The sequence below is a fragment of the Monopterus albus genome, unplaced genomic scaffold (assembly GCF_001952655.1).
Source record: "Monopterus albus unplaced genomic scaffold, M_albus_1.0 scaffold52.1, whole genome shotgun sequence".
Classification (NCBI taxonomy): domain Eukaryota; kingdom Metazoa; phylum Chordata; class Actinopteri; order Synbranchiformes; family Synbranchidae; genus Monopterus; species Monopterus albus.
The window spans coordinates 151,660-178,082 of NW_018127932.1; the positions used below are offsets into that span (position 1 = coordinate 151,660).

At 39.7% G+C, this 26,423-nt stretch overlaps 4 protein-coding genes across 7 annotated transcripts in view; all 4 read right to left on the bottom strand.

Annotated features, from left to right (window-relative positions):
- Window positions 1-41: 41 nt before the first annotated feature.
- Window positions 42-3,424, bottom strand: mtg1 (mitochondrial ribosome-associated GTPase 1). Its single transcript, XM_020601898.1, has 11 exons — window positions 3,164-3,424; window positions 2,935-2,999; window positions 2,181-2,285; window positions 2,001-2,087; window positions 1,841-1,897; window positions 1,551-1,641; window positions 1,409-1,470; window positions 1,206-1,302; window positions 1,032-1,113; window positions 813-925; window positions 42-689 (listed from the first exon to the last, which is right to left on the bottom strand). The coding sequence occupies exons 1-11, from the start codon at window positions 3,264-3,266 to the stop codon at window positions 592-594; spliced, it is 960 nt and encodes a 319-aa protein (XP_020457554.1). The 5' UTR covers window positions 3,267-3,424; the 3' UTR covers window positions 42-591.
- A 1,387-nt stretch (window positions 3,425-4,811) lies between these two features.
- LOC109961140 (peroxisomal N(1)-acetyl-spermine/spermidine oxidase-like) lies at window positions 4,812-18,475 on the bottom strand. Of its 2 annotated transcripts, XM_020601782.1 has the most exons (12): window positions 18,238-18,475; window positions 17,414-17,590; window positions 16,683-16,813; window positions 16,514-16,536; window positions 16,230-16,394; window positions 14,737-14,918; window positions 13,620-13,789; window positions 12,601-12,686; window positions 12,372-12,484; window positions 12,064-12,218; window positions 11,835-11,959; window positions 4,812-4,881 (listed from the first exon to the last, which is right to left on the bottom strand). In XM_020601782.1, the coding sequence occupies exons 1-12, from the start codon at window positions 18,377-18,379 to the stop codon at window positions 4,854-4,856; spliced, it is 1,497 nt and encodes a 498-aa protein (XP_020457438.1). In that variant the 5' UTR covers window positions 18,380-18,475; the 3' UTR covers window positions 4,812-4,853. The 2 variants fall into 2 exon arrangements, with proteins under 2 accessions (XP_020457438.1, XP_020457439.1); XM_020601783.1 differs by lacking the exon at window positions 4,812-4,881 and having other exon boundaries at window positions 11,611-11,959.
- Window positions 4,839-10,430, bottom strand: LOC109961142 (peroxisomal N(1)-acetyl-spermine/spermidine oxidase-like). Of its 2 annotated transcripts, XM_020601785.1 has the most exons (11): window positions 10,009-10,430; window positions 9,644-9,899; window positions 8,762-8,938; window positions 8,023-8,153; window positions 7,689-7,876; window positions 7,068-7,249; window positions 6,661-6,830; window positions 5,648-5,733; window positions 5,419-5,531; window positions 5,111-5,265; window positions 4,839-5,006 (listed from the first exon to the last, which is right to left on the bottom strand). In XM_020601785.1, exons 2-11 carry the CDS (start codon window positions 9,783-9,785, stop codon window positions 4,854-4,856), a joined length of 1,497 nt encoding a protein of 498 aa, XP_020457441.1. In that variant the 5' UTR covers window positions 9,786-9,899; window positions 10,009-10,430; the 3' UTR covers window positions 4,839-4,853. The 2 variants fall into 2 exon arrangements, with proteins under 2 accessions (XP_020457441.1, XP_020457440.1); XM_020601784.1 differs by having other exon boundaries at window positions 9,644-10,430.
- Window positions 18,476-20,116: 1,641 nt separating the features above from the next.
- Window positions 20,117-26,423, bottom strand: part of rassf4a (Ras association domain family member 4a) — a 26,597-nt gene continuing 20,290 nt past the window's right edge. Inside the window, exons 4-11 of one of the 2 annotated variants that reach the window (XM_020601709.1) lie at window positions 24,891-24,997; window positions 24,497-24,576; window positions 23,685-23,854; window positions 23,217-23,318; window positions 23,076-23,127; window positions 22,831-22,952; window positions 21,572-21,669; window positions 20,117-20,879 (exon numbers count right to left, since the gene is read on the bottom strand). In XM_020601709.1, coding sequence (XP_020457365.1) covers window positions 20,810-20,879; window positions 21,572-21,669; window positions 22,831-22,952; window positions 23,076-23,127; window positions 23,217-23,318; window positions 23,685-23,854; window positions 24,497-24,576; window positions 24,891-24,997 — 801 coding nt within the window. In that variant the 3' untranslated portion in view covers window positions 20,117-20,809. The remainder of the gene's footprint in view (window positions 20,880-21,571; window positions 21,670-22,830; window positions 22,953-23,075; window positions 23,128-23,216; window positions 23,319-23,684; window positions 23,855-24,496; window positions 24,577-24,890; window positions 24,998-26,423) is intronic. The other variant, XM_020601710.1, reaches the window with a different exon arrangement.

A 26,423-nucleotide genomic window follows, 5' to 3' on the forward strand; every position in this document is an offset into this window, starting at 1 on the left:
ACTTTTTTTTTACAATCATCTTGAATTTCTGTTTGATTCTTACCTTTTTAAAACACCTGAAATTCAGTTAATTCATTTTCTCCGACCTTTGTACTGAGCCTGTGATATTTCGGAGGCAACACTGGGAAACAAGCTGCTGCATTCACTGTTATTCATGTCTCCGAAGGTTTTCACGGTCTGTCCATAATCACACAAAAGCTTTTTAACTCCAGTAGACACTCAGGAGAAACAGGCTGTTCCATATCTGTAAGTGCACTCTATTTACTATATACTGAACACTTATGTACATAATAAATACCGAGTTTGTTATCACTGTCTTTTATGCTAATAAAAATCCTGTTTACAACATGTCAGATATTTGCCTTGTATTCTAGAAGACATGCTCTGAAAACTGTTATATCTAAACCATGTCACAATATTTACAAAGGATACAGTGCTTTTTTTAAAACACAAGAAAATGAAGTGCACCATGTCTAAAGATTCTTGACCCTCCATGATAATTTTGTAATTGTGATGAATCGCACCAGGCTGAAGGCAAACTGTCCAAAATCCAAAACGAGCCTCTGGTTATCTCCATGAAAGTGGCTCAGGTCAGTCCAGCATTACTTTCCCCAGCTCTCCTTTCCTGAAGGTTCTTATGAAATCATAAGCTGCTGCTGTGTAGTTAGGGACAGTGACGGTAATGTTCCCTGAGGGAGACATTTTCATTACAGGACTACATTTTAAGACGTTGATATGATGGTGATCACATTGTCATCTGAAGTCAAGGTGCTCATATCTGGTCCCATGTGTGGATTTTAACACCTTCTTACCCATTCCAGTAAGGGCTTTGATTCGTTGGGTTTTTCCAAGTTTTACAGCAATGCGTTTGAGGACATGCTGGATGTCATCACTGGGCTCTTGGAGGTCGTATTTCTCTACATAACTGCACATAAGCATGCATACACAATAAACAGTCAGAGTGAAGCAAACAATAAATAAACTGACCATATGAAAGTTTACTCAGTCATAACATAGGGACAAAGTTCCACCTGAAATTCCCTAGCCTGTTCAGGGAATAGAGTAAGTAGTCAGCGATAACATCTTCACCAACTAAATGATCCAGTATAGTTCCTGAAGAAGAAAAGAAAAAAAAAAATCAAAATAATTGCTGAACTCTAGCGGTTTCTCTGAATACAGTACAACAAACACCATGTTCTGCTCACCACATAAAGCCAGCTTCATGCCTGTTTCAACACTCTCAATCTTAGGAGGCAAGACTCCCGGTGTGTCCAACAGGTGCATTATGGGTCGTTCACACACCTGGGGAGAAAGACAGCTCCATATACTGTACAGATGTGCACACTCAGTGAATCCATGAAAATACATACATTCAGTACTCAGGGACAAACATATCCTCTACACATACCTGAATTTTAGTCAGGACAGCTTTAGTTATACCTGGCTCCCCGCCGACTCGAGATGCACGCCCTGAAATTGGTGTATAACCAGAGCTGAGTATCATGCTGAATTAATGTCTAACAAATATACAACTACTTTATCATACATACCTTTTTTCAGGTTTGATCTTCTCAATGAGTTAATAAAAGATGACTTCCCTACATTGGGCACTCCAATCACCATGAGGCAGTAATTTAAATTCTGAAAGTTTTACATGACACGATCAGCACAATAGCATTTACCCTATCCTGTCTTGGTAATACATACTTATAGCAGATGTGTTGGTCTCAATGTTTGAGCTGGGGTGGGGGGTGCTAGTGCTAGCTTGATTTCCAGAACTTATAGCTTTGATTAAAATGTGCACTATCTTATAAAATTAGCTGGTGTACAGAAAGTATACCTCATCTCTGTTAAAGCGTGGATTGCTCTGAATAATTTCCATTATCATTGGCACCAACTGCAGAAAAACAAACAAAGAAACAAAAAAACAGGAATCATTTTTCAAAAAAATGTTTTTGATATTGGCAAATCAGCAAATGCTCAGTAATGATGAATGTTACCTTCTTGATGTTGTCATCTCTCTGCTTTAAACAGTCTGTGAAAAGAACATTCCTCACCCCCTTCTTTTCTAGTTTCTTCAGGATGGTCTGCCAGGTAAACATAAAGGCACTGCATTGCATTAGTAATTTTAAAATGCCAATGACACACAACTCTGCCAACACAATAGCAAGACTGCTTACCTGCTTGTCGGACAGATCAGCAAGGTCCATCTTGTTGAGAATGAGCATATGTGGTTTGACATCTAGATTCTCTTTAAATGCAGGGTTTCTTCCAGAGAAGGGGATATGCTTAATGTTAAAGAAAACTAAACATCAGCATGGTCAGATTAACTGGCTAGGCCTCTGACAATAAGGTCAAATATATAATAAATTGCTGGAGTGAGGATTTAGCTTCTGGAAGGCACAAATATTGAGCTCCCCTCTTTCAAACTGTATTTCCTACACCTGAAAAACATTTGTTTGTTAAGAGTGAAACTTTAATGTGCATTTAACATTACACAACATCACAGTTGCTAACATAATTTTTCCTCCAACTTGTGTTGTTTCCAAGTACTATATACCGTGTAAGTATCTTTAAGTATACCATCGTTACAGAAACACAAGGATAATTTACTTCTTCTTTCCTCTAAAATGTCCAGTTGTTACTTTCTTGCTCTACAAAGAATAATCTGGTTTTCTCCCAGTAGCAACCAGTGAGTAGCCTATTTTATTAGCAACTGATTCATACAATACAAATGCATTGTAATTCATGGACTTTACATAGAAGTGTTATGGAACAGAGCTGTTTTGATGCTGTTAAACTCTAGACATCTTCTGACACGACCACCAGAAAATATACTGTATTACCTTATTGTAACGCGACAGATATGCTGACTTGAATAATTAACGTGTTAAAAATAACATGGCACTCAAACAAAACACAAATAAAGGATATTCTGGCGTCGTGGATTTCTATTATGCAGTCCACACTCTTGAGGCTGGCTTTCATCTGCTTCAATCCTGCAAACAGTAGCATACGGTTAAACCACTTCTACGACAGTAATTTCGTGACCGGTACATTATATTACACACTGTACTGCTTGCACAGCAAAAGCTACAAACATTGACATTCTCAACAAATAAATCCTGTATATCTTGTTGATAACTTTAAGCAGAGTTGTCACCTTTAGCCATGTGTCTGGGGAACCAATGAGCCACTTCCCGTCCACCAAAGTCGAACACGGTTCTGAACTTGCCCACATTATGAAGTACCTGGTACAGTTTCATGACTTCTGTTAATATAAGTAAGATAACACACGACTTTTTGCTATGTTAAACAAACCCTTATTTTAGCCCATTAGCTACTCTCGCCGCACTGAGCGATATGAACTGGGTATATTGATGTGCTACACTGTTTACACTCCGACTCAAATTTGCTGTCAAACAACTTGGTTCCGTTTTAACTTAAAACTTCTTCTGTTTTTTTTCTTTTGTTCTCCAGTTTGTACGCTAACAACACTACTGCCCCCCCGCGGGATAAAAAGTAATTTACAAGAAATATAATCTCCAAAGGTATACTTTATAGACATACTGTAGACCTGTGCCTGCTTTGTAATCAGTTGGTTTCTACTGGCCAAATAGAGTTAAGAGAAAAACTAAAACCCTGAGATAATAGTCCCCCTTTTTATTTGAACAACCATGTTTATACAAATAAAAAGGCAAGTTCAGTATTACATTAGATTAATTAAATTTTATTGTCATTACACATGTACAAGTACAAGGCAACAAATACAGTTTAGCATCTAACCAGAAGTGCAATAACAGCAGTGTATTACAAAATGAACAAGAGAACAGACACACATGCAAAAACCTGAACATAAGAGAGAGCTCTAGAGAAACCCTGAGGTCATCACAGTAGGAAAGGCAAGGCAGCACATACAATACACAGAGGGAATTCAAAATGCTTTACATAGGCAAAGAAAAACAGTAACAGCATTAAAAACAATGAGCATTAAATCGGTACAACACTATTAAAATTAGATAAAATGAGGGGGAAAAAGAGAATGTAAAATGTCACAAACACTATTATCTAGTAGTTACAATTCAAAAAGTGCAGCATAAAAACCAGTAAAACTAAGGCACAGTAAAATAGAACAGTTTTCTGTTTAGACTTGAAAATGGCACATTTAAGGTCCTCACGAAGTTGGTTCCATCTGTGTGCAGCATAGTAACTAAAAGCAAGCTCAACCTCTTTGGTTCTGACCCAAGATTCGACCAGCTGACTTTTCCCTAGGGATTAATAGTTACTCTAAGGGACGAGAGGCACTTGGTGACATAGCTTAGTAAATCTGAGTGTTGTCTGTGTTTACTGTGTTCATCACTTGAAAGTTGCAGCTAGTTAAGGTGGAGCTAATGTTGACTGCCTTATATACATATAATTTGAAGCACTTTACAATGTTGTAAATTTCCCACCATTATCTGTCGTCTGATTATTTTATTCATTTGATTTTGAAAAGTGACTAAAGTTTTCAAATAAGTATGGCAGTAAAAGGTACAAAATCTGTATGTGAAACCCGTAGTATATCAGCAGCATATCATGCCTGGGAACCTTTCGAAATTTCAATGGACTAATATGAATGAAAAGCAACTCACACACACACAATGCTCTAGATCAACTCAGAAATTAGGGTTTGAAAAAGTTTCAGATATTATTATTATTAATGCTGTGATATTATTTATTTTTGTCTCCACTGTATTCCTAAGCATTGTTTAATGAGCCTAAGACAAACTTCTCTAAGGAGACGAATGAACTGTATCATATTGTATATTAGATATATATCTGATAAAAATTTTGGCTAAGGCAGTATTGTTATTTTAAAGTTTTGACGTGGCTGGCTGAGAGGGACCAACGGAGGAGTAGTGAGAGATGAGTCGATCGGCTTCTCTCCACCCTGTGAGCAGAGCTCCATGGACGGTAGAGAAGAAGGAGGGATGAGTAGCCTCTCCAGCAAACAACACCTGTAGGGGCTGAAGCAAACCAAGGCCGTTAGAATGAAGAGTCACAAACCTTGGTTAATTATGTATGTGTGGCTGTGTACACATTTCTGTTTTGAGTATGAACATGCAGGTACTTGTGACTGTGATCCCTTCGTAGGCAGGGGCTCCACCATGTTCTCCAAGTCCTGTGCTGAGCAGCCTTTTCCAAGGTAACTGTAGGATCCATGTGTCCAGGGGTCATGAAACCACTGGGAACGCAGGATTCTCCTCGGGGTGATGACAGGGTTACCTAAACACACACAGTTAGTCTATGAGTGCTGACATACCCTAGATCATTTTACAATGACCACAGTTAAGGAACAAAGTATGTAAAATACTTGTAATGGGAAGTAATACACTCTCAGTGGAGAAGCAATGTTTCCCAGTACTCATTTAAACTGACCTGTAAACCTACGAATAAGCTGTGTGATGGCCTGTGTGACCTCCTGTTCAGACAGCGTCTCCATATACTCGGACTCATGCCCAGCAATCCAGCCACACAGAACATGGCCATACCTGAAAGGCAACCCACAAGCAGGACTGCAGTCTTAATAAATACACTTGCCAGTTGATTTGCATCAAATACGACAAACAAGCAGGCAAGCATTTGTGCGCATAATGTGGTTGTTGACCTTTCAGTGGGTTTGAGCACAGTAAAGCCAAACAACTTCTTTATCCAGGGTCTCTGAACATCTGGCACCTGGTCCACCAGGACATCCTGAATCATGACAAGAGATAAAACAGACAGTTCAAGTGTTTGTACAATGCATGTTAGATTTGATGCTAAATGCTAACATAAGCATTCGAAGACATGAGAAAGGCTAAAAATGGTTGATTGACCCGGGCTATAAAAGATCATCCATATTCCTACAAGACCTCTTTTCCACGATGGTCATTCCAGTTGTCCATAGTGGCATATTCAGCTCTAGTGTTGCATCCATACAAAGAGGGTATAAAGCCAAGGAGAAGGTGAAGTGGGCCTTAGACCCCCATCTTCACCAGGAAACGCATGAGTCTCCATATCACACAGAGAGGCACTAAAAGAAGTGCTACTCAGAGAACTTACTCTGAAAAGCATGAGACAGATGTCTCATTGGATCAACCTTCTGCTGGGATGAAGTGAGAAGAGGTGTGCTTATTCTGAACAACAAGCAAATGGCTGATGAGTCCTGAGATATGACTGCCGGCTCACTCATGCTGTTTAGAGAAGTGGGGTTCACGTGTAATCTTAATATTTTATGTAGGCCATAATAGTTTTCTTCTCTCACATAAGTTTACTTTTGTGAATAACATTTTAGAAAGTCTTGAAAGAGATGAAACTGAGGAAAGTGAGGAGCCATGGTGTCCAAATAAAAAGCACCCCATGATTGTACTGTGTCAGCACAGGGTGATGTCAGGAGGAAAAGGCAGAGAAGAAGAACTGGTGGAAATAATGCTAGCAGGAGTCTGTATTTTGCTGAGGGAAGAAAAATGTACACCAGTGACACAAGGTTAAGTCAAATGCACAGGTATAATCCTGCAAAACCCTAGTATGTAAACATAGTAGCAGCACAAAATATTTTTATTTACAGTCTGATTAAATGTGTCGGCGCGTTCTGTACAGTAAACGTACAGTATACCTTTATACAGTGATGACGTGTCTCACCTCATCTTCCCACACCAAACAGATGCTATCACAGTCAGCGTCCCACCATGGTGAATCAAACTCCACAAATATTTTATTGTTTGTTCCAAAGCCCAGTCTCTGGATGGAGTGCAGCTTGTGTAGAGGGAGAGGAGGACGGAACAGAGTTGAACGGTGCTTCTTCAGGTATCCTGACAAAAGACAACAAAGCAGAACAAGTTAGCTTGTGCTCAGTGTGAATCTTGTCTCTGTTGTGCTTTACATTTCTCCACCTGTGTGGTGTTACTGTTTCATACAACAAAATCTAAACTGACAATAATTATGTAACAAGAACAGGAACTTGTGCTCTGAGTTGCAGCTCCACCTGACATTTCATGCACTGAGGCTGACAATATACAGATTTTGGCTGTCTGTGCATATGATTCTACCTAGAGGTACAGTGACAATGACGTGATCAGCAGCGATCCTCTCCCCATCGTCACACTCAACCACAATAGGGTTTTCTCTCTTCTCTGAGTTGCTCCAATGGACACAACGCACAGGCCGATTGTAGCTCACTAAACCACTGGGGAGCTCCGACATCATGTTTTTGATTAGCCCTTCATAGCCACTACATGAGAAAGAAAATTATGCTTTCATGACAGAGACACAATCAGTTAAATAGCAGAATAAATAATATTAATACTTAGTATTGCTGTTTTATTTCTACTCAGGGCTGTTTGATTTGATATTTTGGCCAGGTCTCTTACATTTAAGCTTCTATATCTGACAGATTGGGGTCATAAAGGTTGCCTCCTGGCAATTGGGGTCATAAAGGTTGCCTCCTGGCAACAACATCAATGACATTTGAGATTTGCTTGCTTATCTTTATTTCATGTCACTATAAAAAAAAATTTATTGTGTATTTTTGTTTGCTGGCCAGACAGGCAACTGGAAGACATAACATTTAGTTATGAAATTATTAATATGCAAATATAGCCAACAATGATTTATTGAAAATAAATACTGGTACTTTCTGCACCATATAAATGCAATGATGAAGTACAAACCCTGGGAATGTACAGTCCAGTCCAGGTAGAGTCTTGTAAAGACCATAGGCCCCCGGACCCACCTCATCCATGCTGTGAGCCCCATTAACACAGCACTCGCCCTTCAACAGGTTACTGATCATACACAGTCGCAGAGATCTGGTGGTTGCATCAATATCTTTCCACCTCTCTGCTGCTCGTCGTTGCACCTGCACCAGACAACAAGCAACAAAACTGACTTTTTATTCTTGCAAATTTCACTTTATTATCAAGAACGTAACATATTCCAGCCGGTCCTGAGCTCAGATATTGGCAGCCAATAGTATTATTTGTTTAGTCACTGAAAGAAATGTACCTCTGTCCGTAAAAATTCTCCCACACTGGCGCAGGGTTCTCCACCCTGACTATGAAACTCTGAGCATTCTTTCAGCAGCTCAGCAAAGAGCTCCTCAGCAGGATAGAGGTCCTCAGCATTCAGCTTCCGACCTGCACACATCACATAACCCACAGAATACTGACTGAATATCATCAGAACTGCCAACTTAAATCACTTCACTCATACAGTGCAGTAGGTATTTAATAACCATGTAGCATTAAATGAAATACACAAGTACCTGCAGGTGTGGCTTTAAATCATGTTAACTGCATCTATTCTGTTCTCTCTGACCTGCTGCAACTCATGTGGTAGAGTGCTATAAAAACTGTTATAAAGTCTTATCTTAAAGCAATAAAGTACTCTGTCTACAGCGAGAGGGCACACTGAAATGACTAGGTACTGCACTGCAGCCTGTTGTGCAGCCACCAGGGCAGCATAAGGGGGCAGATTATTATTCTGCTTGTCCTCTGAGTTATATTATCTGAGGTATAATCTACCACATGTATTTCAAATTTAAGACCAGAACCCCAAACTATGGTCTAAAGTAATATGAACTAAAATAACATCATCATGCCATGAAAATTCACCTTACTACTCTTTCAGCACTCCATATGTAGTTTTCTACAGCTACCCCTGAATCAGACTGAAAGGTTGATTTAGCTCTACTTTCAAACTCTTCACATTAAAATAGGCTGTGAGTTTTAGAACATCTGGTGACCTGAACTGCAGAAGACGTTGGGAGTCCAGGGAGGCTGTTCTTCGATGTCCATAGCCTGATTCTCCGGGGTGAGGGCCTCTGGATCCAGGAGCCCGTACTTACGAGCCAGACAAAACACTGGGTTCTCCTCAGATGGCCCATGGATCCAGTTTGCCCCCATCTCAACAACATTATTACCTATAAATAAACAATTATTGTGAGTTTGCATTTTAAAAAAAGTGAACATTTTATAGTTATTACAGTGACACTTCCAACAGAGAGGCGTTGTGCTGGTTTTGAACGGGCTACGTTTCAATCTGCCATAATACATTTTGATACTGAAGCCTGAGAGATGTCCACTAAATAAGATACTAACCTCTAAAATTCATTTTTACATGAGCCTTTACATGATCAAACGTTCTGTGAAGAGGGTAAATAAGCTTTGTTCAGTTTTTGTGCAACTTTTTAAAGGATTCAGAAATACCAACAAAATCAAGATCTAATGTCTTTTTTACCAATTAAGAGTCTAGTTGCACTTTTAATCTCCAAAGCATTTTTTTAATTATTCCAAATTCACATCTCACTGTATAGCACTGTGTCCCTGCAGTAAAACCACCTGATGACTGTCGCCTTCCAATTCACTGATGCTGTCTAAGCTGAGCTGGTCTGACATTAAATAGCCTACATGTTCTTGGCAAACTGGCTCAGGTGAATAAGGAGTTAAAATGACTAGGTGCTCAGGTGAATAAGGAGTTAAAATGACTAGGTGCTCAGGTGAATAAGGAGTTAAAATGACTAGGTGCTCAGGTGAATAAGGAGTTAAAATGACTAGGTGCTCAGGTGAATAAGGAGTTAAAATGACTAGGTGCTCCCTTGCATTTTAAGCCTCTTTAGCATACTCACCCAATCTGGCTGTTCTTATTCTTCCTCCACTTCTCGCCGACGCCTCTAGTATCCGCACATTACTAAACCCGCAGCTGACGAGCTTGTGCGCCGCAGCTATACCCGATATCCCGCATCCGATTACAACAATATTCGTGTTCATACTCGCTGCGGCCCCTTCTGCACTAATGCCCTCTTTTACCGGGCAGTGGCGATGCAGTCAGATAACTCGCATCCCTTGCACGTTACTCAGGACCAGCCAGTCCATGGCACCAGACTACAAATAAGAGACGATACATTCGTTAGAGGGACACATTCACTTCCGGTTGTGAAGGCTGAGCTCGAGCGCAGCCGGACTCCTCAACCCAGATTCACGTTTTACTCACCGACGTCCTGTTATAGATTCGGTTGTTGTTTGACTGCTGTTCTTTGTTTAGCTGTTAGAAGCTGTGCAGAAAATTACTAGACTTTACTTTCACGGTGTTTCTGTACAACAGGGATTAAATTTTCTGTCTGCTGTGAGTTGACGTGGTCCTTTGTCTGGAGGGTACCTGTACTGTACATAGCTTCCGGTTGACTCGCATCCTTCGATTCGCTCCGGAGTTCAATCTGATTTGACTTTAAGCTGCGGAAGGTCCCAGACGGCTCTGTTTACATCCCCACCAACGCTCTAGTCCCGGCTTTGGGAAACAGCATGCTAGTAAACTCAAAAGACGGATGTTGGACCAGGAAGCGAATTAGTTACTGTTAGTGCACCAAGTGGAACTTAGTATTTTTACCTCTGGTGCCCTTTTCTTTAAAATATCACTTATAAAACGGTAAATGTCAATAAAAAATGAATATGGACAATGTTATTTATGTATGAAAATGCAATATATTGGAAAGACTCATTTTAATTTTGCAGAGCAAGGAGAGAAAAAGGCTGGACAATGAAGTAGGAAGTTCCAAAAACAATACTAATAGCTTCACATTAAGGTCGATTTGTCAGCAAGATTTCTACATGTTCAGAGTTCTTACAAAGAGGCCATTTTCATTTAATATTTAGTGCTGTATCCTTAATGGGTTTAATTGAAATATGATTACTCCATAAACTGCAGGGGTTGCCCGTCCGGGTTTGCAATAGCAGCAATGTCTTTACTGTAGTGCAGTGAAACAACATAAGATCAACAATATCAGACTTTACTGGCTGAAGTACTTTCCAGATTTTTTTTCATGACTGATTTTTAACAAACAGCAGCTCACATATACAGTAGGCCTCTAAATTAACTCTTTTATTGCAGTTTCTATGTAATTTTATTTACCTAATATCAAAAGTTATGGGAAATTGCAGACTTGCACATTTGATTTGATTTATTTATTCTTTCAAGCATATAAAACAGTTGATATAACACACATTTTTACACACAATCCAATATCAATTTGCTTATACCTAATACATGCTTGAATGGAGTAGGAAGAAGTCAGACTTATCCAGTCCTACCCCATGACATCATTAAGGCCCTCATCATAATAGTGGATACTGTGCTTGTCATGTACTAGGCTTGGAACATTCAGGGCCCCTGAAGTATGAAGTTTTGGTGTTCCCCAAAACTGAAATGAAACAGGGGTGAGGGATGGGTCCTCAGTTGGTGAATCCTAGTGGGTGCAATTTGAAAGTTCACCTTCCTGCCCAAGGTGAAAGGACGCTGTCATCATACTATTAGAGGGAAGCCAATAATTTCCACCAAGAATGAGGTGAAACTGGGGGAACTCATTAAGACAAGGGAATCATAATAAATAATCATACTGTGAGAAACCTACTTTGCACCAAAATTATTTACTAGCTGGATTATAACAAATTATAATAAGGGAATTTAGTCTTAAAATAAGACAAGTTTCAAAATGAGTAATTCTTATAACTGCATAGTTGGTAAGCTGATTTATAAATCAGGATTAATACATATTTAAAGTTAATTCCTCCAGTTTTCTTTACAAAAATAAACGAAGCAGCCATTCAGGTGTAGCTTTAATTCATTTCAATACTGTATTGATCACTTGTCTTGATTGCCCGTCTGAGCTGTCTGCCCTGAAATCCACTGTATAACATCTGATTTAGTTAAACCGCTCACACACAATGCTCCAATTAAACTCTGAGATTATAGTCTGAAAAAGTGGTAGATCTCTTTTTGTCAAAGCAGCATTATTTTAAAGTTTTGACGTGGCTGGCTGAGAGGGACTAACGGAGGAGTAGTGAGAGATGAGTCGATCGGCTTCTCTCCACCCTGTGAGCAGAGCTCCATGGACGGTAGAGAAGAAGGAGGGATGAGTAGCCTCTCCAGCAAACAACACCTGTAGGGGCTGAAGCAAACCAAGGCCGTTAGAATGAAGAGTCACAAACCTTGGTTAATTATGTATGTGTGGCTGTGTACACATTTCTGTTTTGAGTATGAACATGCAGGTACTTGTGACTGTGATCCCTTCGTAGGCAGGGGCTCCACCATGTTCTCCAAGTCCTGTGCTGAGCAGCCTTTTCCAAGGTAACTGTAGGATCCATGTGTCCAGGGGTCATGAAACCACTGGGAACGCAGGATTCTCCTCGGGGTGATGACAGGGTTACCTAAACACACACAGTTAGTCTATGAGTGCTGACATACCCTAGATCATTTTACAATGACCACAGTTAAGGAACAAAGTATGTAAAATACTTGTAATGGGAAGTAATACACTCTCAGTGGAGAAGCAATGTTTCCCAGTACTCATTTAAACTGACCTGTAAACCTACGAATAAGCTGTGTGATGGCCTGTGTGACCTCCTGTTCAGACAGCGTCTCCATATACTCGGACTCATGCCCAGCAATCCAGCCACACAGAACATGGCCATACCTGAAAGGCAACCCACAAGCAGGACTGCAGTCTTAATAAATACACTTGCCAGTTGATTTGCATCAAATACGACAAACAAGCAGGCAAGCATTTGTGCGCATAATGTGGTTGTTGACCTTTCAGTGGGTTTGAGCACAGTAAAGCCAAACAACTTCTTTATCCAGGGTCTCTGAACATCTGGCACCTGGTCCACCAGGACATCCTGAATCATGACAAGAGATAAAACAGACAGTTCAAGTGTTTGTACAATACATGTTAGATTTGTTGCTAAATGCTAAGACAGAAAAGGGCTATATGACATGTTAAATAACTAAAGCGTATCAGTTTGCATGTTAGCACCAGTAGTAGAGGAAGTATTCACATCCTTTACTTAAGTCAACCAGTGGTCCATGGCCCACTGGTGGTCTGCAAAGGCTATGTAGGTGGCCCCAGACCACACATTCAACAATGTAGTTTCACTGTAGGAATCCTTCCTTTTTATTTTATTTTTTAAAGTACATTTCTGTGTATTAATTATTGTTTGTGAATAATCAAATCCATGCAAATATATAAAATTTAGAAAAGCCCAGGTAACTGTCAGGAATAAATTAGCGGCCATCCAGTCGACCCCAAAACAGTGACCCTCACGTTAGTTCTTAGTCAGAATTTAGATCCCTGGGTCACAGTCAGTTGAAAACCCCTGATTTAAAGCTCTGGTTAAAAAATAGTCTACTGTACTTACTAACTCGAATTGTGTGAAGAGTGCAAGTCCTGCACTTGAGTGAGCTGAACTCTTGACTTGAGTGTTCTTTTTAATAATTCCTGAAGTGTTAATACGTTGCTGATTGACAATATTGACAGGCATAGGATTCCATAAGGCAGTTCATCATAAATCAGAGAACAGAAATATACCAAGATGGCAGCCACCGTGTTCACAATATTATATTTTGGTTTCACTTTGTGGGAAGTGGTGATACATTGTCTATCATTTATATATAGTCTAAGGTTTGCAAATTCCATACTGTAAATACACAGTATAACTGCATTCACTAACTACATTCCAATTCATTGGCTCACCTCGGTCTGATTAAATGTGTCTACACGTTATGTACAGTAAATGTACAGTATACCTTTATATAGTGACGACATGTCTCACCTCATCTTCCCACACAAGACAGATGATATCACAGTCAGCGTCCCACCATGGTGAATCAAACTCCACAAATATTTTATTGTTTGTTCCAAAGCCCAGTCTCTGGATGGAGTGCAGCTTGTGTAGAGGGAGAGGAGGACGGAACAGAGTTGAACGGTGCTTCTTCAGGTATCCTGACAAAACACAACAAAGTACAACAAGTTAGCTTGTGCTCAGTGGGAACTAGTTTGAATTTATGTTGCTAAAGAATCGCACAAACAATTTTTATGTTTAACAGTGATTAATATAAAAGTAGGTTTGCCAGTGTATAAGATTTTCACGGTATGATAACCATGTCAAAAATATAGTGATTTCAATTTTAAACATGATTTTAAAAAGCATATACTTCAGCATGTTAGTTTGAATCTCAGCACCTGTAGTAGAGGAAGTATTTGCATGCTTTACTTAAGTAAAAGTACTGCTTTGGAAATGTTATCATGCAAAAGTACTTAAAAGGGACATTGTTCTCTAAGGTGTTTGTTTTTGGTATATCCAAAGTAATCATGCACTGCTGATTTTCTTTTCTTTTTTGGTGGATGGAGTTTGGTGATTTCAGCCTGTCACTAGGTCCCTTGTCTATCACAGGGCTGACACTAAGAGACAAACAACCACACACACCCAGGGTCAATTTAGAGTCGCCAATCAACCTAAGCTGGCTTGGTTTGTTGGGCTGAGGGAGGAAGCTGGAGCACCCGGAGAAAACGCACTAAGGCACATGGAGAACATGCAAACTCCACACATGGCTGAAACCCAGAAACTTCATTCTGTGAGGAAGCAGTGCTAACCACTGCGCCTCCCTAGAAATATAAAATACTATGCTAAATATTTTACAGGGTCACAAAACTTAGGACCAAAGGCTAACTGTAAACAGATAAAGAACCTGTTATCTAAATCTCATCTCTGTTGTGCTTTACATTTCTCCACCTGTGCTGAGTGAAGCATTTCATAAAACACAATGTAAACTGACGATAATTATGTAACAAAAACAGCAACTTGTGCTCTGAGTTGCAGCTCCACCTGACATTTCATGCACTGAGGCTGACAATATACAGATTTTGGCTGTCTGTGCATATGATTCTACCTAGAGGTACAGTGACAATGACGTGATCAGCAGCGATCCTCTCCCCATCGTCACACTCAACCACAATAGGGTTTTCTCTCTTCTCTGAGTTGCTCCAATGGACACAACGCACAGGCCGATTGTAGCTCACTAAACCACTGGGGAGCTCCGACATCATGTTTTTGATTAGCCCTTCATAGCCACTACACGAAAGAGGAAAAAAAATAATGGTCAGGTCAATCTGACACATACTGTTTTCATGGCAGAGACACAATCAGTTAATTAACAGAATAAATAATGTACTTAGGTGGTGTGTTAACATTTAGTATTGTGATTTTGTTTCCACTCAGGGCTGGTTGATTTTTTATTTTGGCCAGTTCTCCCTTTGAAATTACATTTAATCTTCTATATCTGGCAATAAAAAATTGAAAAACTGAACTCTCCGAGTACTTATATTCTTCGTCTACTTGTATGTTACTCTGGTCTCACCTTGACCAGCAGTATCTGCAGGGAGCAACACTGCAAACACCCGAGACTTGCTTGCTTATCTCTATTTCATGTCACTACAAAATGTATATGTGGCGTATTTTTGGTTGCTGGTCAGACAAGCAATTGCAAGACACAACTTTCATTTATGAAATTATCAATATGTAAATGCAGCCAATAGGGATGTAACGATATCAAAAACTCATGGAACAATGTTGCCACAATAAAAAGTCCATGATATGATATTAAAAATTAAAGAAAAAAAGGAAAAATGTCCTTTATTAAATAAGTATTTTTGTATGATTTTCCTTTTAAGTCACACTCATGTTGGAACATCAGTGTTTTACTACCCCATAGGTAGGTTTAACTTTCTCTGTTTGGTAGTTGTGCCATCCAGTGGTTGGGTTCTGTCACTGGTCCGGATGAATCGGGTATCCCCCGACCAGCAGGGGCAGTAGTGAGTAAACCACTGCTTGGCACATCAGAATGAGGAGAAGAAGATGCTAAACTACACTAGGACAACCCACATAAAGGTGAGATTTATGCTTTACTGCAGGTGTTTTTCAAACATAGTGGTATACTTTTTTGGAAGAAAATATTTTACAAGTGGTTACTAAGTTGTTGGATTTGTGTATGTACACCCAGTTGGTTTGCCCATCTTCAATAAATGTAGTGCACAGCCATGCCCCAACCGTTTCTGTGAGATGTATCAAGGACTGTCTCAGTTCTAAATGGGGCCAGTATTGCCTTTGTCTGGCAGTATTTGCAATTTGTTTGTCAGTGTCCTTTCCACCCATGTCATTTCTTGAAACGGGGAAAGAGCTCTAAAAGTTGATGATCGACCTGAGCACAGTTATACTAGTGATATATATCAGAGTCTCACGATAAAATTAAGAATTTTTTCTATCGCGATATTGTGATATTACAAATATTGTTACATCCCGAAAGCCAGTGATGATTTAATAAATCTGAATAGTGGATTCATTGGTACTTTCTGCACCATATAAATGCAATGATGAAGTACAAACCCTGGGAATGTACAGTCCAGTCCAGGTAGAGTCTTGTAAAGACCATAGGCCCCCGGACCCACCTCATCCATGCTGTGAGCCCCATTAACACAGCACTCGCCCTTCAACAGGTTACTGATCATACACAGTCGCAGAGATCTGGTGGTTGCATCAATATCTTTCCACCTCTCTGCAGACCCACCTCATCCATGCTGTGGGTCCCATTAACACCGCACTCCAACTTCAACAGGCCACTGATCATACATAGTCGCAGAGATCTGGTGGTTGCATCAATATCTTTCCACCTCTCTGCTGCTCGTCGTTGCACCTGCACCAGACAACAAGCAACAAAACTGACTTTTTATTCTTGCAAGTTTCACTTTATTATCAAGAACGTAACATATTCCAGCCAGTCCTGAGCTCAGATATTGGCAGCCAATAGTATTATTTGTTTAGTCACTGAAAGAAATGTACCTCTGTCCGTAAAAATTCTCCCACACTGGCGCAGGGTTCTCCACCCTGACTATGAAACTCTGAGCATTCTTTCAGCAGCTCAGCAAAGAGCTCCTCAGCAGGATAGAGGTCCTCAGCATTCAGCTTCCGACCTGCACACATCACATAACCCACAGAATACTGACTGAATATCATCAGAACTGCCAACTTAAATCACTTCACTCATACAGTGCAGTAGGTATTTAATAACCATGTAGCATTAAATGAAATACACAAGTACCTGCAGGTGTGGCTTTAAATCATGTTAACTGCATCTATTCTGTTCTCTCTGACCTGCTGCAACTCATGTGGTAGAGTGCTATAAAAACTGTTATAAAGTCTTATCTTAAAGCAATAAAGTACTCTGTCTACAGCGAGAGGGCACACTGAAATGACTAGGTACTGCACTGCAGCCTGTTGTGCAGCCACCAGGGCAGCATAAGGGGGCAGATTATTATTCTGCTTGTCCTCTGAGTTATATTATCTGAGGTATAATCTACCACATGTATTTCAAATTTAAGACCAGAACCCCAAACTATGGTCTAAAGTAATATGAACTAAAATAACATCATCATGCCATGAAAATTCACCTTACTACTCTTTCAGCACTCCATATGTAGTTTTCTACAGCTACCCCTGAATCAGACTGAAAGGTTGATTTAGCTCTACTGCTCACATTAAAATAGACTGTGAGTTTTAGAACATCTGGTGACCTGAACTGCAGAAGATTTTGGGAGTCCAGGGGGGGTGTCCTGCGACATCCATAGCCTGGTTCTCTGGGGTGAGGGCCTCTGGATCCAGGAGCCCGTACTTACGAGCGAGAGAAAACACTGGGTTCTCCTCAGATGGCCCGTGGATCCAATTTGCCCCGATCTCCACAACATTATTACCTACACATAAACCACATATTGTGAACTTCCAGGAAAAAAAAATTTAATTTAATGTCCTTATATTGACCTTTGAATCAAAGAGGTGCTGTGCTGGGTTTGAATATTACATGTACTTCTCATTGTGCCACATTGGTTAAAGTACTGTCAATACTCCTGCAACAAAGAGAGAAGTGCAAAGAGCTGACTTTATGTTACGTTGACCTCCCATATGCCAAATAACTGTTTAACAACCGATTTGGCTTTAGCTTCTCATATGTGATTATTTTCTGGTTTCCTTAATGATCTATGACAGTGAACTCGGTTTGGATTTTGGACTGTTGACCACACTAAACAAGATACATGGAGACGCCACCTTCAGCTTCAGAAAAACGGGATGGGTATTTTTCATACTTTTCTAGCACTCCATTGGCACAACGACTGATCGATTAATAACCAAAATACTCAACGTAGGAATGATTAAAAACTAATTGTTAGCCCGTTATTTAATAACATTACTAGTCCATATGACTGCACTGTCCTGTCCAGTTTGTTAAGGAGTCAGCCTGCCCAGAAATAAACTGCTGAAGTCAAACCTTTTCAATGTAATGACATGATAATAATGTGACATGTAGGATTGTGTTCCCGTGCATTTAGGCCTCTTTACTCACCCAATCTGGCTGTTTTTATCCTTCCTCCACTTCTCGCCGATGCTTCTAGTATCCGCACATTATTAAACCCGCTGCTGACAAGCTTGCGAGCCGCTGTTATACCCGATATCCCGCATCCGATTATAACTATATTAGAGTTCATGCTCACTATTACAGCACCTTCTGCACTAATGCCCTTTACTGTGCTTGCAAAATCTACACAACTTCCTGTTCCTTCTTCTTCTTCTACTGCCGTGTAATGGCGGTTGGCAAACAGCTTTGGGTGCATTACCGCCACCTTCTAGACTGGAGTGTGGATCAGAGCGGCCCCTACCTACTACCATAACAAAATAACCTCAGTTCACATGATATTATCTTGCTTAACCCTATACTCGCTAAAAACCTAAGACGTGCTCACTACCCTATATCCCCCGAGCTTTTTTTTTCAACACCTCCGTTAAACTAAATTTCATTCCTCCACTTTGAACTGTATTTTTAAATCCCAAAGTAGTGAAACTTATTCCAATAGGTAGCATAGCACCAACAATAGCATTATGGATTATTAAGCTTGTTAACCAGCAACACATCACATGCAGCAGACACACTGGCCTCAAGCAGTTAAAACAAACAGGTACTGTGCTCTAGGGGAATCCAGCATTGATGAGCTGATCATTCACCGCCCCAGGTGGCTTCACTGGCTGGCTGATCATAGGTTAGAACCCTTCAGGTAAAACAACAGGGCCCTGTACATGAACATTCCCGGACATGCAGTAAGTTTAGGCCCTGTATTTCTCTCCACATCCTCTGGTCAAAGTGCAGGCAGCAGGAGGTAAAATATAGTTGAAAAAGTCTGCTTTTAAAATGGCACCGGTGGATATCAGGCAAGCTCACATGAACTTGCAACTGCCTGGAGATTATGACCATTCACGGAGATCCTTAAACTATCTCTTAATACTTTATTTTATTAGGGAAAAAAGTCTTGTGAGAGTTTGTGAGACTTGTATAAACTGTGTTGCTTCTGCATAGAAGTACTAGAACATACATATACCCAAATTTTTTAGGTTTAGGTCATGTCTGAGATAATAATTCACCATTGTATCATTGTAGATAAGTCAGACAAGGAAAAACATGCTATGGGCTCTTTAAGCCATACTTATGGCCCACAATGCTGTAATACTTGTCACCCATTACAAGAGTGATGGAAAAAGCTAAGACAGGTACTGAGTCTGTTTGGTCAGAAGGTGGCACCAGTGGATAGGCCATATTGTTTCCGAAATCTAAAGGGGTTATCCTCTGTACAGTAGACAGTTTTGGTTATTTTCATAATCAGCTTACCAGGCGGGGCTCTGTGTTGGAAAACTGAGACTCATCACTGTAAACTGTAATTTGCTAACTAATGTCAATGTGTTATATGCAAGTTACACCATGCTCGTCGGTTTTCATGTGACCGAGTTGGAAACAATATAATAATTGTACACTAAGACTGTGATTGGTGGTCTGACCAACTGCTCAGGAAGAGTCATTGCCACTGTAAATTACAATTACAATGGCAACTACAAAAGCAACTTCACAAAAATACTAATTAAATACTAATAATGACATTTAGTGACAGTGTCTACCAGTGCATTAGTAGTTCTGGTCTTTTTGTATCTTTTTATTGTGATTTATTTGCAGTTCCTGGTGCAGTGAGAAATACTGCAAAAAATATTAATGGTTGCAAAAACTCCTCTGTGACACATACTCAACAAATACAAATATTTGAGCTTTTTAAAATTTAGCATTTACTTTTGATGTTCATATTGTGTGAGTCTGTGCACAAGAGGTGTGTTTTTATACTCTATGTGTGGGGGTACAATAGTAATAATTATTAATATTATTGTATGATTATTGCACTAACAATAATTGTGAACTGACTGTAGGTAAATGTTGAAGGTCAGGGTTGATTGACAAACTACCACAACAGTGTTGCTGTTTATGAAATGGTGGGAAAAAGGAACAGCCCCCTCTCTCAGGATACCCTTATTGTGTAATGCTGATAGGGTTGCACACATACACACACACACAACTCATGGGAACTAGCTGGCAAAGATGGTCACTCTGAAGAACAATGCTAATCTGTGCTCCAGTTACAGTGGAAGTTCAGGAAATAATAAAAAGAGGCTGTTTTCTTTGTGGGAAGCCTGAGCTGGGAGTCAGCAGATATCCAGCAGCATTTATAAAGGCCACACTAAAACTGATTTATTAGTGTACATAAAAAGGTCCAAGTCAGAGAAAACATCACCAAAAACAGTTTGTATAAATATCTATACCTGCAGTAAGAAGTTTGGTACAAAATGCAAATGTATTAATAGCAGAGTTACCAAAACAGTGACACGTGGTAGAAACAGCAGATCCTACAAAGCTGCTGAGATATTCAACTCTAAAAGGAGAAGCACATTGGTGTATGATATGGTTCTATTGCAGCCTTTACTTTGACATGTTTACCTCTACATTCCCTATTGTATCTGAAAACATTTCTATAGTAAATCAATAATCATTAGTGTTGCACCCATCTCTCTCTCTCTCACACACACAGGTTATATCAGTATTTACTCTACACTCTGTCACTGGTGTGAGCTCTGCCTTTGAGCTGGTGCAGAATCATTGACCTCAGAGCGCTGTATCTGCAGAGGTGAGCAAATATACACAATTAAAGACTTATTTACTAAAATGGTCATATACATACACAGAAATACACTTTCAAATACACAAATTCCAAAATATTTATTTATACTCCTGTAGAAAATAACATGCCTAATATTATTTTTCCAAGCATCAAACTATAACTTTAAAGGTTTTTCACACTGGAAGCAAATATTTTGTACTTTTTTTTTTCAAATGACAATAATTTTCAAACCAATATTCTGTCAACTGACCCTTGCACGTCAATAACAGAATATCACTTAGCGAAAAGTGGCATTCATTTTTTTCGCCCCAAAGTCTACCATTTTCAAGTTTTTGCCGGTGACATGAACACATGTGACCAATCATGACACAGCTTGCTGGAATGTTGCAACAGTTACCACAAGCGCCTGGTGCTATTCTGGGTCGATTGGGTCATTGTAATCGCCTTCTGCCTCTTCAAGCGCTGTAGCAACAACTCAGTTTAAAATGATTACACAGTCTTGCAAACAGTGAGTGATGAATGCCTCTGACTGTCCCTATTAAAGGGCAGCGGCCTTGTTATAATTCTGTAATGCCAGCGGGAGACAGATTTTGGCTTCACATTATGAAACACGAGTTTTTGAAAGGAGTCTTTGTCTAAATTGAATCTAGTTATTCAACTCTCTTTACTGAGTAGAGATACTGGACTTACTTTTTGGTCAATTTGTTTATCTCCCGTTCCTCTTCCTCTTTAAGTTTTTCTACAAAGCTGTCTAAAACAGGGATCTCAAACTTTATGTATTGGGCAACCTGGGGAGAAAAGTCAGACATATCAGGACAAGTGATACAATCTTTATGTAGAATACTGTAACTACATAGGCATCTAAATGGTTTTACTACTTTTCTCTGTCCAAAAAAAAAAAATCTAAACAATAGGAATACATATAAGACACTAAAACGTGGACTATTCTGATTGATTGCAACCCAAGATGATCTTTTCCAAAATGTAACTCTCTCAATTACTAAAAACAAACAATAGTATGCACGAACATGTTTCCAGAAACAGGTTCCCTGTTATTGTGGATAGTCGACTGAACCATGGTGCCACCCCTGCCAGTGTGATGCTTGAATGGCAAATGAAAAACAATGACAAATAGTTTCCTTAAATACAACAAATATTTTTCCAGTACTTTATAATTAATATTGGTCAAATTACTTTTATTTTACATCATGCATGCAGCATGATACTTGCATTCATTCCTCTGACTATGTTGTAGTGGTGGTGGTATGTGCTGAGGGGGCAGCAGGGGGTAAATGACTTTTTACATGTATTTCAAATGTGCCACCCCTCTATGAGTCTGTGTCCCAGCCTGGCCACCCCATCCAACATTTCCTAGATCTGCCCCTGGACTGAATGCACACTGAACTGACTGTAAGAGGACTATATCTAAAGCAAACAGTCTAAAGCATGCTCTTTGTTTCATCTAGAGAGTAACAAGCTTATTTCTGGAAAGAAAAAAAATACGGTTGAATAATTTTATGTGATCTTGTAATGCTCCAAGAAACAAAAACAAATTCCATTTACCTCCATTGTGTTGGGGTAAGGTATGCGAAGAGCTGACCCTTTATTTAAAGGATTAATTGTGGTACTAGCTGAATGTTACAAAGATGATACAGTATGTTTGAGAATGATTACAATTATAAGACAATCCAGAAATTTCTGTTGCAACAACCTAGTTACAGTGTGCTTATTTTGTGCACAACACACAGTCAGTCATCTTAGCCTATTGTTACATCAGTCCCAAAACAGGATATCTTTTCTCAGCATGCTAAATTTAACCCAGCTGTGTATCAGTGGTCCATTGTGTTATTGTGCATGTATGTCAAGGAGTACACACAAAATGGAAAAAAGTCATTATCTTGAGCAAAATGAAAGAACAGAGAGAGTTTTAGCACACGAGCAAGACTCACATGATACGTGACCTCCTCTCCCAGGTCGGCCTCCATGATGAAGATCTTGGAGATTTTCTCACAGGGTCCATAAAGCACACGGGCGACCAGTGGGTATTCACTGTCCCTCAGGCGGGTCCTCTCTACAAGGTCACAGACAAAGAAAGCACCTGACTGCAAACATACACGCCAAGACACACGTACATGAATACACAAAACTATAGTTGTAGTGACAAAACCACAGTGAAATGCAATGTATGACTTACCACCTGATTCATGAACCATATAAAGGACAAACTCTTCTGATTTAGTCTCCACCTTAAAAGACACAAACAGATGACTACTACAGTAGCTTTTAGGTTTTACTGAAACACTACTTGAGGTGCAACCAGTGTCTTACTGCTCACCCTGAACTTGTGTAGCAGCAGGTTGAGGACTTGCCCAGTCGTCATAGAGCTATTTACTCGTACGTTAGTGACCGACCCATAGGCTGGAGTAAAAACAGATGTCTGAAAGCCAGAGAAACATGCAGAAATCAATAACGGAAAGGACACAAAGTTTTAGAAACACTGTTTCATTAACACTTATGACCCTAGATCTGAGTCTACATCCCTGAACTTGAATACCTTTGACATTTTAAACAGGAAATCAGCTGCAATCTGTCCAGTAACAACACAAGTTGTATATTCAGGAGACCCTGATGAAGGAACTCAGTGTAACCATGTATCTGTGGCACATTAATGAAATCAGCCCTCAGCAAGCTATTGTGTAACTCAGTATGAATACAGACACACCTACACAGGAAACCACTGCCCCTCTGCACCTGGAGATGCGTCAACAAATGGATATATCAATGTGTGTTCTGTTTATTGTACCTTGTGGTTATAGAAGTGTCCATTGATGGAGAACCTGTGTGTGCGCAAGCGCTGCAAGTCTCTGTTGGTGTGTGTGTTTGATCTCCTCTTAACCCGCATAAAGGAAGCATCACTCCTGGTCCTCAGCAGCTGAGGAGAATCCTCTTCCTCCTGACCACACCTGTCACCACCTCAGGGAGGCACATAAACAAAAACACACACAATGCGGTTACACTGACAAGAGGTCACATGACATCTGCAGTTAACATAAAGTGAGCTTAACATGTGGTGTTCCACAAACGTCTGTAGGTGTTCCTGATTGTTTTTCTTTTAACTTTCATTTTTTGATCACACATGATAATCACACATTTAGAGAACACCATGTCAATTTAATGAATTAAGTTAAAACTACTTTAATGTAACTTAATCAACTCAAATACATAATTTAAACACTCTAATCCAAAACAGTGTTGGTTCACCTCACTTATATAATTTCATGCATAAAAAGTGACCAATAATGAAAAGCAGATATTTCATGTTGGTATTCATTGCTGTTAAAACATTTGATGAACAATCCTTTTACTGTGAAGAGTATGAACATGCCTTCAACTTCATATGACTAAAGAAATACATGAGCTGCCTACTATTCACCATTTGCATAATATTAATTCATTCACTGAATCACCAACATCACTGTATATTAAATAATGGTTATTATTAACACTTGAAGTGGCCTCCTAAAATGCATGTTATTTTTTCCAATCCATACAATAGGCCATATTTTGTGTGTGTGTGTGTGTGAGCGAGAATGTCTGCACTTCTATGTCACTCACTAGCTGGTCCCGTTTCTCTGCCTACTGTATTATTGTTAGATTCTGCAGGTAGTTGCTTTGTCAACACAGGTCTATCATTTCTGCAGAAAGACAGAAAAAATTGTTAAGCATACATGGACATTACCAACAATCTTTACAGTAAATAATTTTAAATGCATTCAGAAGTTGTGCAAATGTAACATTTAGTAGATAAAAACTCAAGGTCCACTTTCTTTTTTTTTTTTTTAGCTTTTTACAGGATTTTCAGCTTCTATTTCAATGAAGACATGAAAGTAAGGAAATGAGTGGGTGGACCTTGAGCTAAAGGAACAGATTCATATTTTGGGGACTGCACACATCTGCGTGCTCAGCACACAGAAGCATCTGTGTGTCAGGCTGCATCAGAGTGTTATACCGATTGAGACGGAATCTTTCATTGTCATCATGCATCTGAAGTCTGATTGGTCGCCGTAGGCCCCAGTATATGTTCAACAACCCCTCAAGGATTAGTTCTCCATCCTCCTACAAACACACACACACACACACACAAATAAAACAATAAGTCTCAGTAGTCATGGTCAGAAGGGATATCCTGCTGACTGCCTGCCACAGCAGCTCAATATCAGGTATACGTGCTGGATGAGGCACTCACAGCAACAGGGTGAACCGTCTCATCTTGGAGAAATGTCATGTCTGAGAAAGTAATAGTTAGAAGAGGGCCACAAGCAGCTTTGGGTCACATATGTATGGACGGACGAAAATGGTAACACTGCTGTATGTGCTCTAATAACAGAAAAAACTGTCACCCTGCTTGAATTTTAAATGTAAAACCGAAATAAAAGGTCCCTCACATGTTGGCCTGAATGGTGAAGCCTGTGGTTGGACAGCCAGAGAGAGTAATACAATGCAGCATCTGTCAAATCCACTGATTTATGATCCAGAGCTGCTGTAACACCCTCCCCGAGTCACAGTTCTGAAAGTCAAATGCAAATGCGGGACCTACGGGGAATGCTGAGGCTGAAAGGGACAGACAGGACAGCATGTCTGGTGACACTGTGACATTTTATGTGTCCAAGAAACATTTTTAGCCAAACAAGACCTGGTGGTCACCTTATGGAATAGCAAATATGACCTGCTGATTAAAGTGATAAGACCTGGCTGTTGGCAGACAGATTAAGTGTGGGACATCTTGAACATGTATACCCCATGTGAGTGCCTTCATAATGAGGATGAATCTTAACAGGTTGGCATTTATTATTGTTGCCATTTATCTAGGATAATGGATCTACTTGTTGTTGGAGACTTGAACATTGATGTTGGAGATGCTCATTCAGTGTTTGGAAACCATCTAATGCAGCTCTTGCCTGAAAATAGTTTCACTTACTGTATATTAGTATAGCTTGGCATCTTGATCACTATATCTATAAAGTAGATGCACATGGTGCTAGAGATTATATACCTGTGAGTATAGTCTAAGTTCCTTCTTATGTCAACTCTACTTAAATTAACCTTCATAAAAGAAGCAACTGTGCATCTCCTTGATGTTAACAAAGCAAAATGAGCTTCCAAACCACAAAACTAGTCACTTCTATGTGAGTGACATTTAACAAGCAAAAACAAGCCATTTGTTTAATACCAACTTAATGTATTGTTTTATGTCTGGTCTTAATTTGTAATTTCATTTAAGTAATTATATTTGTAATGCAAACATGAATTTGAGTTTTATTTTGCATTCTCAGACTTTTGACCTTTACCTTATATATATATATATATATATGACACTTATTATTCCCACTCTCACTACCCATGAGGTAGGCAGGTAGCATTGCCTAAGGACCCAGGTGGGATATTGACCACGTCCTGACCGGGGTTCTAGCCCTCGACCTTCTGTACCAAAGTCAGTGGTGTTACCCACTGAGCTATCCCATCTGCTATAATATAATATATA